This window comes from Sceloporus occidentalis, unplaced genomic scaffold (genome assembly GCF_023333645.1).
Source record: "Sceloporus occidentalis isolate IW3139 unplaced genomic scaffold, rSceOcc1.0.p SCAF_186, whole genome shotgun sequence".
In the NCBI taxonomy this organism is placed as follows: Eukaryota; Metazoa; Chordata; class Lepidosauria; order Squamata; family Phrynosomatidae; genus Sceloporus; species Sceloporus occidentalis.
This window is the reverse complement of record NW_028317166.1, coordinates 1,629,815-1,644,497: the sequence shown is the minus strand read 5'-3', so window position 1 is coordinate 1,644,497 and position 14,683 is coordinate 1,629,815. Positions and strand designations below refer to the sequence as shown.

Below are 14,683 nucleotides of genomic sequence, written 5' to 3'. Positions count from 1 at the left end.
GTGACGGCTGTTGACGGTAGTCTCTTAGGTCGGGGAGTGGTCACCCAAGAGACCAGTCCGCTTACTATGTTCATTGGCGCAACCCACAGAGAAACCATCACGTTCGAACTCATACAGTCACCTCATGCCCCCTTGATACTGGGGTTCACCTGGCTACGGCTGCACAACCCACACATTGACTGGGACAAAGGCGAGATACTTGCATTGAGTCCTTCTTGTCACCGCCTTTGTTCTCTACCTTGCACACGGGTGAACCTCGTTCTGGAGATCAAGCCTACAGACCCCAAGCTTCTAGTGCTGAAACATTATTGGGACTTTCTGGATGTATTTTCCAAGACAGAACGCCTACCCCCTCACAGACCCTACGACTGTGCCATAGACTTGTTGCCGGGTACCATGCCACCACGAGGACGCACGTATCCCCTGTCGGAGCCAGAAAATGAGGCCCTTGAATTATACATCAAAGAGAGCCTGGAGAAGGGCTTCATCCGACCCTCTTCCTCACCAGCAGGGGCTGGATTCTTTTTTGTCTCCAAGAAGGAGGGCTCCCTTCGGCCATGCATAGACTACAGGGGACTAAATCGCATTACCGTAAAAAAACGGTATCCTCTTCCGTTAATCACGGAGATCTATGACAAATTGAAGGGGGCTACGATTTTCACCAAGTTCGACCTAAGAGGGGCATACAACCTAGTACGTGTAAAGGAAAACGACGAATGGAAGACCGCCCTCAATACGAGATATGGTCATTATGAGTACAGGGTGATGCCCTTCGGCCTCTGTAATGCCCCTGCCGTGTTTCAAGCCTTCGTTAATGACGTGTTCCGGGACATGTTGCTCTCGCACGTGGTCGTCTATCTCGACGATATCCTTGTATACTCACCTGACGTCAAAACCCATCGTATACATCTACGTTCTGTTCTGCAAAGACTGCGTGAGAACGGTCTCTATGCCAAAGCCGAGAAATGCGACTTCGAAAAGAACAGCCTTCCATTCCTCGGGTACATCATCTCCGCTCATGGCCTCGAAATGGACCCCAGCAAGTTGAAGGCTATCCTCGATTGGCCTATTCCCCATACCGTAAAAGCTGTACAACGCTTTCTGGGATTTGCCAATTATTATCGGCGTTTCATACGCAATTATGCCTCCATCGCAGCGCCCATTATCGCCTTTACAAAAAAAGGGGCTAATCCCAAGTACTGGTCCGTGGAAGCTGTGAAAGCCTTCGAACGACTGAAACAAGCCTTCTGTTCAGCTCCCATTCTGCAACGACCAGATCCTGCCTTACAGTACCTCCTAGAAGTGGACGCTTCAGAGAACGGTGCTGGGGCTGTTCTATCTCAACAGAACCCGATAACGTCCAAATACCTCCCCTGTGCGTTCTTCTCAAAGGGCTTTTCATCCGCCGAACGTAACTATGACATGGGAAACAGAGAACTACTCGCGGTAAAAATGGCCTTTGAGGAATGGCGTCACCTACTCGAAGGTACCAAACTGCCTGTTGTGGTCATGACGGACCACAAGAACCTACAATATATAGAATCTGCTCGACGTCTGAATCCCCGACAAGCCAGATGGGCCTTGTTCTTCACCCGCTTTAATTATGTCATGACATATCAGCCTGGAAGTAAAAACGTCAAAGCAGATGCTCTCTCCCGTCAATTCGATTGCGTCATCTCTTCCTTATCATCTTCCATGATGCACCGGATTCGTATGCAACAGGCGCACATCACCGCTTTCCAACGTCCTCCACCGGGACGCCTCTACGTCCCCCAGCGGTTTCGTGATTCTGTTCTCCATTGGGGTCATAACCCACCACTAGCCGGTCATCCTGGAGCCCGCAAAACCGAGTACCACATCCGAAAAACCTTCTGGTGGCCGTCCTTAACACGTGACGTCAGCGCCTTCATTGCCACCTGTCCCCAATGTGCTCGTCACAAGTCCCTACACACCTGGCCTTCCGGTCTCTAATTGCCTCTTCCCGTTCCAAGAACCCCATGGACTCATATAGCTATGGACTTCATCGTCGACCTTCCTGTCTCTAAAGAATTCACTACCATCCTCATTGTGGTGGACAGGTTCACCAAACAGGCCCACTTTATTGCCCTGCATAAGCTACCCACGGCGTCCCAGTTGGCAGATGTGTTCATCAGAGACGTGGTTCGGTTACATGGCCTGCCGCTCCACGTAGTGTCGGATAGGGGTCCCCAGTTTGTATCCAGATACTGGAGGACCCTTTGCTGCAAGTTAGGCATCCGGACACATCTGTCCTCGGCTTATCACCCACAATCAAACGGCCAGACGGAGCGCACCAATCAGACCTTAAAACAATACCTGCGCTTACACGTCAATGAACGCCAAGACAACTGGTCCTCCCTGTTACCCTTGGCCGAGCTGTCCTATAACAACGCTGTCCATGAATCCTTGCGTTGTTCGCCGTTTTATGCCGCTTTGGGATACCATCCTGTTGTCCTACCGCCGCCATCCGCCTCTCGCGGTGCTAGCATTCCTGCCGTCGAGGAGCGGGTTGCCAATATGCGTGCCCATTGGAAAGCCCTCAGTAACCAGCTGGTCAAGGCCCAGACCCGCAGCAAGGCTGCTGCTGACAAGCATCGTGCTGCGCCTCCTCGCTACAGGGTTGGTGACTATGTCTGGCTGTCCGCGCGGAACATCGCACTCCGTCAGCCCAGTAGAACGCTTGGTCCCCGATTTCTCGGTCCCTTCCGCATCGTCCGTCATATCAACGAGGTCGCCGTGTCCCTTGCTCTTCCTCCGTCCATGCGTATCCCCAACACGTTCCACATGTCTCTCCTTAAGCCCTGCGTGGTTAACCGCTATTCTGTGTCCCTTCGTCCTCCTGCCCCTGTCCTTGTCCGCGGTCACGAGGAACACATCGTCCGTCGCGTGCTCGACTCCCGTTGGCACCGCGGCTCCCTCCAGTATCTGCTCGACTGGCGTGGGTACGGTCCTGAGGAACGGACCTGGGTTCCTGCCCGTTGCCATGCCCGATTCCCTCTCCGCCCTGGTCCTTCGCGCCCGGAGCGCGCTCCTGGGAGGGGGGGTTGTGTCATGCCTACCTGTCCGGCCGGGGTCCCACGGCGTTCCTCGCGCACGTCCCCCTCGTGTACTGACGTGCGCTCTTCACGCACACGAGGGGGCGTGCGTATCGAGCAGGCACGCCTCCCAGCCACTGACAGCCCTGATCGGGCTGCTGCAGCATGTCAGCGGCGATCGGAGAAACGATCCGCCGCTACATGCTCGCGGCACCCGACCAGTGCCTCTTCTGCCTGTGTGGCGCTTCCGCGTCGCTCGCGGCGGCAACACAAGCAGAGAGGGACTTTGTGGTTGAGCTGCCGTAGGCATGCCGGCAGCAATCGAGTGTTCGATCGCCACTGCATGTCCACGGAGGCTGTTTACATTACCTCCCCTGCCTGTGTGGCTCTTCCGCGTCATTCGCGGAAGTAACACAGGCAGGAGGTTTTGTTTGGTTGCCATCGCGACGACGCTATTTGCGCCGGTCTGCTCTCCCGCCATTGGCTCTATTTAAACTTCCTGGTCCTATGTTTCCTTGCCCGTTCAACGAGTCCATGTTATTGTTCTCAGGGTGTTTGTGTTGCTCTTGCTTTCTGATTGATATCCACGTGTACCAGACCTCGGCTTTCGTTCTTCTGACCTTGATCCTGCGCTGCCCGTCCCGACCTCGGTTATTGTTCTTTGACTACGCTCCTGTGCTGCCTGCCTTGATCCCGGCTTGTTTATCGGATATTCTCGCCATTCCTGCATCGTGGGTCCATCACCTGTGGTGCCTGATCCGACGTAACAACTATCCCTTTACTTACAACAGAGACGTGCAAGAAAACGTCTTTTTTTCAACCTCAGGTGCTATTTTATCATATTCAATGTTCACAAAAAAAAGGTAATATAACTACCTGAAATATAACTAAATCAGCATCTTGAACTTTTTTCTGTTCCCCAAGTATGTCTTCACATAAACAGCCTTTCTTATATGCTTCCATTGCCTCCACTCCATAGTTGAAATGCTGTGGATTGCAAAGTTCTCCTGCACAATGACAAAGTTATATTACCGGGAAAATATATATTTTAACATTTGATTCAGTCTCTTAAACAAGAACATTTAAAGAAAAATGTGGATGTTTAAACATTGTACAGAAAAGTAAAGCAACTGAGTAAAGAAATAAAACCTGTAGTCCATTGTTCTGCACAATGTTAAAAAGCCCTGCTTAGATTCCTCCACTACCTTACCAGTTTGAAAGATAACCCTTATGCATACCCCACCTCTTGGGCACAAATTCAGAGGGAGGAGGATATATATGCAATTTTCAACAAACCTTGGCCCATAACCTTACACTACAGTGATGCCCTGTCCACATCATATATAGGCTGGTATGAGATACAAGTGGGTGTAGGCACTAATTTTTAGAAGTAAACCACTTAAGTGAATGCAGCAATAAATAAAATAAAAAAATTCCTGGTATTTAAACACTACCTAACAAATTTACTCTACATTATATGGATGTAGAGAATTTAAAGAAAAGATCAATTTTTCCCCTCGGCAATTTTTCTTTACATGTTGTGTCCCAAATTCCTAATATACAACAGATAATGTGGATTGTTTTCATGACATTGATCAATTGTAACGGTACTCTATGTGTCTTTTATATGTCTATGTTCTTCTATTCCTATATGTAGTGATCTGGTTGTTCTGTAAACACGTGTTAATAAACTACAAGTTTATACATAGATTTATGGTGTAAATTGTTTATTGTGTATTGTTTCTTTTTCTCCCCCTTGAAAAAAAAAAGTTGTGCCTTTCCTAAAGACAAAAAAACATTTTCGTCTATTTAGCACATTAGTTGGGGGTTCTTTTTATTAATGTTACTAACTACTAGGTTTTATTGGGTTAATATCTTTTAAACTAGAGTCTTTGTTTTTATGTAGTTTCTTTAGCTTTATCCATATGGATTATACTTAAAATGTAAGCAGATTTTTTGTCTACTAAATTAATTAATATACTGTAATTGCTGAACACCTGTCTTAACTTCTTTCTTCTGCCCACTTCCCTGGAGATAACCCAGTATTTTGAGTATTTTCATTCGAGAGCAAGGAGTTAAATATTGCTATAAGTCTGAAGACACGCATTGTTGCATTTTGGAAGAGTTGGACTACCCCACACAAATGATAAATTCTGAGCTGGGTACATATGGCTCCCCTTTTGTTAGTGCAACATCAAAGGAGTGTTGTGTTTTATATTGTTGAAGGTTATATAAAATACTATACTATATTAGCCTCTCTCATTTGTTCCTTTTTTCCTATTTTCTTTTATAAAAATATATGTAACAAAGTATCTGTACTCATTTAAAATAGTAGGCACCACCCCCATTATTTTAATATAAAGGCTGATGTGGTTCATCAAATAAAAAAATTAATTATAAGTTAATAGAAACCCAAATAGACTTTAATATGTATTCGTCAACCTGTAAAAATAACATGCCTTAAGGAGAAGGATGACACTCAGCTATCATACGTATTAAGGTGCCTACGATGGCTGGAGTGTCTCTGTACTCTAAGTAAAATAATATGGTGGACCTGACCATTTTTTATTAAAGGTCACTGTTAAAGGTTTTGTAAATTACAAAAAAGTGTTCACATTTCAAAGAGACAGTATAAAAATTATTTTAAGAGATACTCTTGTGAACAGTTCAGAACAACCCCCATTTTTGCAGATGAGATTTGAATGCTGCAAAAATATGCTGACAAAACTGTATATTCTATTTATACACACTGTATGATTTTACCCGTAATGTCATTTCTGGTTGCTGTGGCTTTAAAATTCATGGCATAGAGGTCAGAAATGACAATGTTGCACCCCTGCTTCTGTAATACCTCAACTGCAATGTTTTTCAGAGATCCACTCATAGACTTCGGCTCCTGGTGTGCATATACTATTAGGACCTTTTTACCTGAAACAAAAACAACAGGCTATGCAAAAAGTCAACAATAGTACATTAATGAGATGCTCGATGTAGGTTTGCGCCAATAGGCACAAATGTATTTCTTCTTCCCTTTTGGCGCAGAAGAAAATTGGAAAATCTAAGGACTAGCAGCTTAAGAAAACATCAAAAAATGTATTCAGCTCTATAGAGAGTAAGATGCAAGAGTTGTACTATATTGGTATGAGCGCTCAAAGTGATCAAGGAGAAAACAGGTAAAACAGGTTTAAATACTTCATGTTTGATATATTCTTAGTAGATAAATAAAATCATGTAGACATTTTAATCAAAATGCTTTATAAATTATATTGCTGGTGCGTAAGGTGCTTATTGTCCAAGTACATGACATCACCAACACATACATTTATTATGTCAAATTATCACAGTTAAAGGTGAGGCTGCTCACAGCGGGAGGGAAAGCTGTGGTTGAGGTAAGGGTTGAGTGATGGAGTATGCATGCATGGATGTGTGTGAGCATGGATGTGTATGGGTAAATGGGTCAGCATGGATATGTACTTGTAAGTTATTGTGTGAGGATACATGTGTATGTATAAGCATGTATGTGTGAATGGAGTGAGTGTGTATGTGGAAGCGTGTGTGACATTGATGTGTGTGTGTGTGCGGGAGCATGAATGTGTATGTGAGGGAAAGGGAGTATGTGCATGAGTATATACATCTGTAAAAACTTGTGTAAAAATTTGTGTGAGTGGACATGTGTTTGTGAGTGAGCATGCGTGTGTGTGAAAATTGATGTGTAAGTGTTTGTGTGGGAGCATGAATATATGTGAGTGAGAGGAGTATGTTCATGAGTTTGTAAGTCTGTGCAAATGTGTGTGTAAAAATGTCTGTGAATGAATGTGTATTTGTGAGGGAGCATGTGTGTGTGTGAAAGCATGGCTATGTAAGTGTTTCTGTATGTGTGAAAGAGTATGTGCAGGAGTGTCAGGGTTCCAACCTGTCAGCCCGGAATCTGTATTTATTTTATGGTGTCTTGTCCGTTGCAGCCTCTAGAGGTCACCTGTGAGATCACAGTACCATGAATGTTTACAACCTGACCAGCTGCATCTGCTTACCTGGGTGCAGCCCTCCCTCATATATACCTGATTACTCCACCATTCAATGCCTTTGCTTTGCGGTGTATCTGACTTCTGCGTGGCCCTGTTATCCTGCTAGAAGTGTTCCGATTTGTATTAACCTGTTGTGACCTGGCTTGTTTCTGACTTTGTTCCCTGGTTTCTGATTTGGCTCTTCTATTGCCCTCCTGGATTCAGATTTGCCATTTATATCGTCCTTCTGGTTCTGACCTGGGCCTGCCTTACTACGTCTGTCATGCCTGAGAGTGCTCTGCCGTGTGCCCTGCCTGAGGGCTCCCTGCCGTGTTCCAGTTGTGTGCCCTGTCTGTGTTCCAGAGAGCGTGTCCCGCAGTCCAGCTACAGCATCCTAGTATTATCTTGTGCCCGGCTAAGGGGCTATCGTGCTGTACATCTGCTGTTGTGCCTGTGCCTTGTTTTGGTCGTATCTACAGCCTGTACCCCTCTTGCCAGCTTCTCCAATACAGACCATCTCATATTAAGATTTAGCCTACTTTGTGTTTCATTTTGTCTGTCTGTACCTTCCTCCTGGTAATGATGCATCATGGGGTACAAACTAAGCTTCTGGTATCCTCTGCAACTAGCCTCCTACCTGACCTGCTTACCCGAGCCCTGACAAGGAGTGTGTAAGTCTGTGCAAAAGTGAGAGTGCGTATAAAAAGTGTGCCAGAGTGTATGTGAGTTACCCAGGTTTATGTATGAGCATGGATGTTTCTCACCAACATTCAATTTCAATAATCAACACCAGCAAATTATAAATACAGTTGCTAAACAGTGGCATATTCTACTGTCCTTAGACCCAACCTATCATACGGACCGAAATTAGTACTTAGAGAAGCTTCCAAAGCAAGCATAAAAACTAAATTCAGACAAACGCAATATGAAACAAACCACACATAATCCCTTCAATCTTGGGCCTGGGTACTATAGATGGTCAATACACATCTTGCAAAAAGCTTTAAAAATAACCGAAAAGCCACTTCTTTCTCGTCTACAAATATAAAACAATATATAAATTATTTATAATATAAAATAAAGGAATGTAACTCCCACAACATCATCTTTTTTACAGTATTACAGCACTAGTAATGAATACATATACAAGTAAGTTTAAGCACCACTTAAACTATTATTATTATTATTATTATTATCCTTTATTTATATAGCGCCAACAGTTTACGCAGCGCTTAATACAATACATAAATTCAAGGGATATGACAAGACAAGAATTGACAGACTAAGACAAACCGATACATTTGGTGGAGAGAGCCCTGCTCGCAAACGTTATTTCTTGCTTACTGCACCCTGCCACCCTGCCAAAATTGGTTCAGGAATGGCTTGAGGAACACATCAACGAGCTCAAGGTGTTTACTCGGCCTCAAAATTTCCCAGATCTCAATCCAATCGAGCATCTGTGGGATGTGCTGGACAAACTGGTCCAATCCATGGAGGCCCCCATATCGCAACTGCTGTTTTGGCGGCAAAAGGGGAACCTACATGATATTAGGCAGGTGCTCATAATTAGACTTGGGCACCAGGGGGCTCTTCGTGTTCGTCTTTGTGCTCGTCTTCGGCAAAAAAAAAACAACAACTTCGTATTCCGCGAATATTCGCCTGGTCCTGTCGTCTCTTCGGGCGAATATTCGCGGACATTCTACATTCGGGTTTTCTTCGTTTTCCCCGGTTAAGGGGTTAAAACGGTGTTAAAGCCGCTCTGGCGCCAGGAGTTTAAATGTCCGTATGAGCAACTCTATTGGTCGTCAGCAGGGGGCTCGTCTGCCATTGGTTGATGGCAGATGAGCCCCCTGCTGGCGACCAATAGGGTCGCTCGTTCAGACTGTTAAACTCCTGGTGCCGTAATTGTCCGGCAGATCCCGCTGGTCTCCCTGTTCTATCATTTATTAACTGATAGAACAGGGAGACCAGTGGGATCTGCCGGGTAAGTTGCAGCATTGGGATTTTAAAAGTCTGTACGAGTGACTCTGTTGGTCGCTCGTACAGACTTTTAGGGTCCTGGTGCTGTAACTTACCCGGCACATCCCACTGGTCTCCCTCCCTGTTTAATTAATTAAATGTCAGTACGAGCGAACAATAAAGTCGCTCGTACGGACATTTAACTAATTGAACAGGGAGGGAGATCAGTGGCATCGGCAGGGTAAGTTGCAGCATTGAGGTTTTAAAACCTCAATGCTGCAACTTACCCGGCAGATCCCACTGGTCTCCCTCCCTGTTCAATTAGTTAGGGGTTAACTTTATTTTTAAAGGGTTAAGGGGCCGTGCAAGTGAGCCTATTGGTCGCTTGCACGGCCCTTTAACCTATGGATTTCCGCTCCCGTTAACCCCTTCGATGCTGTGTTAGATAACGCAGCATCGAAGGGTTTAACGGGAGCGGAAATCCATAGGTTCGCTGGCAGGGGTTACAAAGACCGTGCGAGTGAGCCTATTGGTCACCTGCAGGGTCTTCCTCTGGCATCAACCAATTGGTTGATGCCAGAGGAGGTCCCTGTAGGCGACCAATAAGCTCATTCGCACTGCCCTGTAACCCGTGACGGCGAACCTGCAGATTTCCACTTCCGGGAACTGCGGGAACAAGATAAGTTAGAAGAGGGGGGGAGAATGGTAGACGAAGACGAAGACAATCACGAAGATCTTCGTGGTGTGTGTCTTCGTCTTCGCCTACGTTTTACCGCCGCCGTCTTCTCTTTGGCGTGTCTTCGGAACGAACACGAAAACGCACTCTTCGTGTTCGTTTCCATGTTCGCCCGAAGACGAATGCACAAGTCTACTCATAATGTTATGGCTCATCGGTGTATGTATTCCGACTGCATATTTTGTCTATACCGTGACATTTATTGTATTTTTACAACCTCCACTAACAAATGGATAGTTTTACATGTCGCAAACCCCCTCAACCACAAACTGTTTTGCAACTGAATTTTATTGTTTGCATCACTTGTATGTGTTCTGAGTGACTCCAATGTTTTACTAAGTTGCCATGCAAAAAAAATTGCTTTCCCACTGATACAATTGTCTAACCCGGTTTATGTATTTGCCTCTAAAGAAGCCGATACGGCGACATGCGCCTTACATACTAGTATTATCATTTGTACATTTTATTGATGTATTAAGAATATTTATATTTTTCTCCTTTTTTAAGGGCTCACACCAATATCGTACCAATATGTACCATCTCTTAAATCTGCTGTGACATTTTTTTTTAAAATTGATTCTTTACAGGGCCGGCCCAAGACATAATGCCGCCTGGGGCGAAGTTTAAAATGCCCCCCCCCTGTAGACGCCAGGGGTCATTATCTACCCTTCCTCTCCCTCCTTCCCTATTATCTACCCTACCCCCCCCTTTGTACTTCACTTACCTTTCAGCAGTCCTGCGGCAAATCTCCCTGCTCTGCCACGGTGTGCGCTGCTTTACTGCTGAGCGCCGGAAATTATGTCATATTCCAGCGTTCAGCATTACAAGCCGGCACCGGGACCGAGCTAGAGGGCTCGCAGAGGAGAGAGAGGGGCACCGAGTGGGTACTGACAACTTGATAAGCGAAAACCACTCTGCGCCCCTCTCTCTCCTCCGCTTTAAAAAAAAAAAAAAAAAAGGAGCTTGGGGTGGCAAAGTGCTCTGGTAGGGCCGGCCCTGATTCTTTAGACATACAAAGAATTAACTACGACCCCCAGAATAATAACAAAGGAAAGACAAGTCTTTAGAATAATACGTTGTGGCATTATTTAACACTTTCTTTCACTCTAATTTACATGTCATACATATAATTATGGAATTCCTAAATACACTCTAAATACTAAATGTTGTTATTTGTGTTTGTATATACGTATATATGGATGTGAGCATACATGTGTACTCGTGAGTGCATGTGTGTATGTGGGTGAGCATGCATGTCTACTTGTGTGTGTGGGTGAGCAGGAGTAATTAGCGAAAGCGTGTTTTCATATGTTGTATGTTGGAAGGGGGGCAAGGGGCAAAGAGGCCCAGACAAGTTGTTTGGGGGCAATGATGGCACAGACCAGCTTCTGAAGTCGGGGCCCCCCGGGTTTCTAGTTACTCCCCTGTACACAATATACTGAATGTGATCAAATCAGATTGGGAGAGATAAGTTGATTCATAAAGTAAAGAGTGTTCAGCCTGAAAGCTTACAATTAAGATCATTACAGAGCATTTGGCTATCAAAAGTCACTTACCTGACATCCTAGTTATCCTTGTTGATGCTTATGTAGAATGGTAGAACTTTAGGAGGTTGAAATCCGGTGTCTCTTTCAATTCCTGGAATGTTGCAGAACAAAAGGTTAATGGTTAACTAAAGGGTTCATATAAAAACCCACTTCTCATTTGGCATCTCATCAAATATGCATATGTGACATTCTGAGTCATATTCATTGTTAGGCAGGAGCATTGTCAGCAAAGAAACTGATGAAAAAAACCAGGGATAAAATAATGGAACTTGACTTTTGGGTTGTAAAGCATTTGATACAGATTCCCCCAAGACAAAAACAACAGCTTACTGAATATTGATATTAGTTTCCCACAACACTAGATTACACATTCTAATATGGAAACACTAGTAACTGGGGAGCAGATGTGTATAGGCTACCTTCACAACAAGGCGGTCTGAGAGATTACTGCTCTATTAAACCCTAATGCAAAATTAAAGTAAATTAGTTTAAAGGGACAGTTTACCAACCTTGGCAGGCCCTACTAAAAAAATAATACACATTAGCATTCTCTGTGATCTCCGTGGTCCAACAATTGTTGCCACTGATTGGCTTTTTGAAGTAGCCAATCAGTGGCAGGAAAGAAAATCATTTTAAATCAATAGGAGTGGGCTCCCCAAGGTTGTCTGAACAGGCCCCGACCACAGTGATCACTACAGGGTACTGGCGCTGACCATGCATGGAGATGTGTTCAGCTGAAAATGTGTTATCCCCCCTGTGGTGAGGCTGCCGTCTGGGCAAACAGGGCTGTGATTAGGGCAGGTTACATGATTGTCCCTTTGAAGGGCTGGAGCTGCAGCCACATTCAGTTCGGCTATAACTTAAAAACACCCTATAAAATATTACTGGGTCATGGGATCAGAAACAGGACACAGATGCTAAACTGCGCACAAATCCCCAACAAAGATCTCCAAAACACCCTCACACAACGAAACACTTTGTGTAAATTGCCCCCAGACAACCTGACCCAGAGTTCCACGAAAATGTCTGCCTCTGCACGGGGACAAGAGGTCCGGGGCAACTCCAGTTAACCTGGTCCTGTCACAACAACTCGTTATATTGCCTTCTGCCATGTTACCTATCACTTGTCCAGTGAGATGGTGGATTAAAAAGAAAAACGTACCCTCATGGGGCATAGAATGTGCCTTCTTCCCTATCCACAGAGCCTATAGAGTAACTCTCCCACTTTCTCCATCTCCCATCCATTTGAAAATAAATAAATACAAATTCCCTTCCTACCTCCTTAGCTCTAAGTACCCCAGTTAACAGGGGTGCCCTCCTCCAAACTCTTTTTTCAACAAGAAGACAATACTAACAAGTGTGCATAAGTGTATGTGATCATGCACACTTTTTTTCTAATTGAAATAAATGCTCACAAGTTTGTTTACTTTATTCTCAGTTTAACTTGCAGTCATCTGGACCATTGGACTTGAAAAAAAAAATAAAAAATAAATAAATATATATATATATATATATATATATATATATATATATTGTGACACAATACCCCTTCACTTGGTACTCTGTCCGGGAATCTTTACTTACACACAGTCTTCCAGGCTGCAGAGACGGCTCAGACACGAGGAGGGTAAAATAAAATGCTGGGCCTGTTTTTATTTTGTCATCACAGGCATTACAGAAAATAAATAAATCAAAAACAAAAAAGCCTTGCTCTCGTGAGCACTAACTAATACACCAGGGGTGTCCAAGTTTTTTCTGCAGTGGGCCACTTAATCAGAATTGTATACGTGCGCACTCATTTTTCACTGTGACAAAAAATATGGCCTTTAATAAAATATGCAGATTAAAATAAAGTAAAATGACACAAAACCTTTACTCTTCCTCTCACTGATTTCTGGGCCTTGAAAGTTTTGCGACTACAAATTCAGGATTCCCTAGATTTATTCTGGGGATGAACTAAAATGAAAATTCTGGACCAAAACATTCAGGGTTCACTTAGCCAAAACCGAAAATGACCCCCACCTTTAAAAATAATAATAAAAACTCACATGTTTAATAAAAGTAGGTAACACACAATTGGACAAAATTAGCAATATGACTTGGCATGATAGGAGTGTGATTGCTAACAGCAATCACACTCCTATCATACCCAGGCAACCAGTAAATGCTGGTACCTAGGCATGATGGGACTGTCCTCGCTGTGATTGCTGTTAGCAATCACACTCCTATCATGCCAAGTCAGCCAGTACATGCTGGTACAGGGTGGCTGTAAGTGATGTGCAGACCCCATACTGCTGGCAGCATCACTACACAAGGGGGGCAGCTAGCTAGGTTTCAGCATGTACTGGCTGGCTTGGCATGATAGGAGTGTGATTGCTAACAGTAGTCACAGTCCCATCATGCCTAGGTTCCAGCACTTACACATCCATCCAGTAAATGCTGGAACCTAGGCATGATGGGACTGTGATTGCTGTTAGCAATCACACTCCTATCATGCCAAGTCAGCCAATACACGCTGGTACAGGGTGGCTGTAAGTGATGTGCAGACCCCATACTGCTGGCAGCATCAATACACAAGGGGGGCAGCTAGCCAGGTTTCAGCATGTACTGGCTGACTTGGCATGATAGGAGTGTGATTGCTAACAGCAATCACAGTCCCATCATGCCTAGGTTCCAGCACTTACACATCCATGCTATCTCACACACACACACACTCATTTATTCATATAATCATTCATTCACAGATTCATTCCCTCAATCACACACACTCATTCAAACACCCTCCCCACCCCCTTACCTGCACTGCAGCTCCTCGATGCCGCTCACAGACTTCAGCAGGGGGCGCGGCCTCCCTCTGCCTTCTCTGCTAAAGCACAGAGGAAGTAGGATGTCACGTGAACTCCGCTTCCTCTGTGCAGTCCAGAAGACCCTCCCACAAGTAAGTAGCAGGGCTTGAGGTGCGGCTCGCGTAAGATCGGTTGCCCTGGCTGCATGTTGGACGCCCCTGTAAAACACAGTTCTCCAGCCTAGCTGCAGTTGGACGGCTTATCCGTTCCCAACAAACAAAATAACAAATTGTATGTAATATTGGCAGCACTCAGTAGCTTAGCAGCTCTCTCCCTCTCGCTCAGGGAGCCAAATGATCTCTCTTGCTCTCAGATCAGACGGCTACTTAACTGCCTCTCCCATTAATTAGTGGAACCAGGTGAGTAGTAGGAGAGTTTCTGTGAATCTCCGGACTGGATTCTCACCTGCTGGTCTTCGGCTGCTCACAAAATGTGGAGTGGAGCACTGGCCCGCCCTACACTCCAAGTGCTCCACCCCAGGGACCCAAAATACACAAATAACAGACATCAGCAATTACATTCTTAACAATACATCTCC

General features: G+C 44.9%; 1 protein-coding gene across 1 annotated transcript in view; it reads right to left on the bottom strand.

The window, feature by feature from the left end:
* LOC149278679 (ribosyldihydronicotinamide dehydrogenase [quinone]-like) overlaps positions 1-14,683 on the bottom strand; it is a 49,945-nt gene that overhangs the window by 11,521 nt on the left and 23,741 nt on the right. The window contains exons 2-3 of the mRNA XM_089501891.1: positions 5,817-6,000; positions 3,930-4,060 (exon numbers count right to left, since the gene is read on the bottom strand). Coding sequence (XP_089358017.1) covers positions 3,930-4,060; positions 5,817-6,000 — 315 coding nt within the window. The remainder of the gene's footprint in view (positions 1-3,929; positions 4,061-5,816; positions 6,001-14,683) is intronic.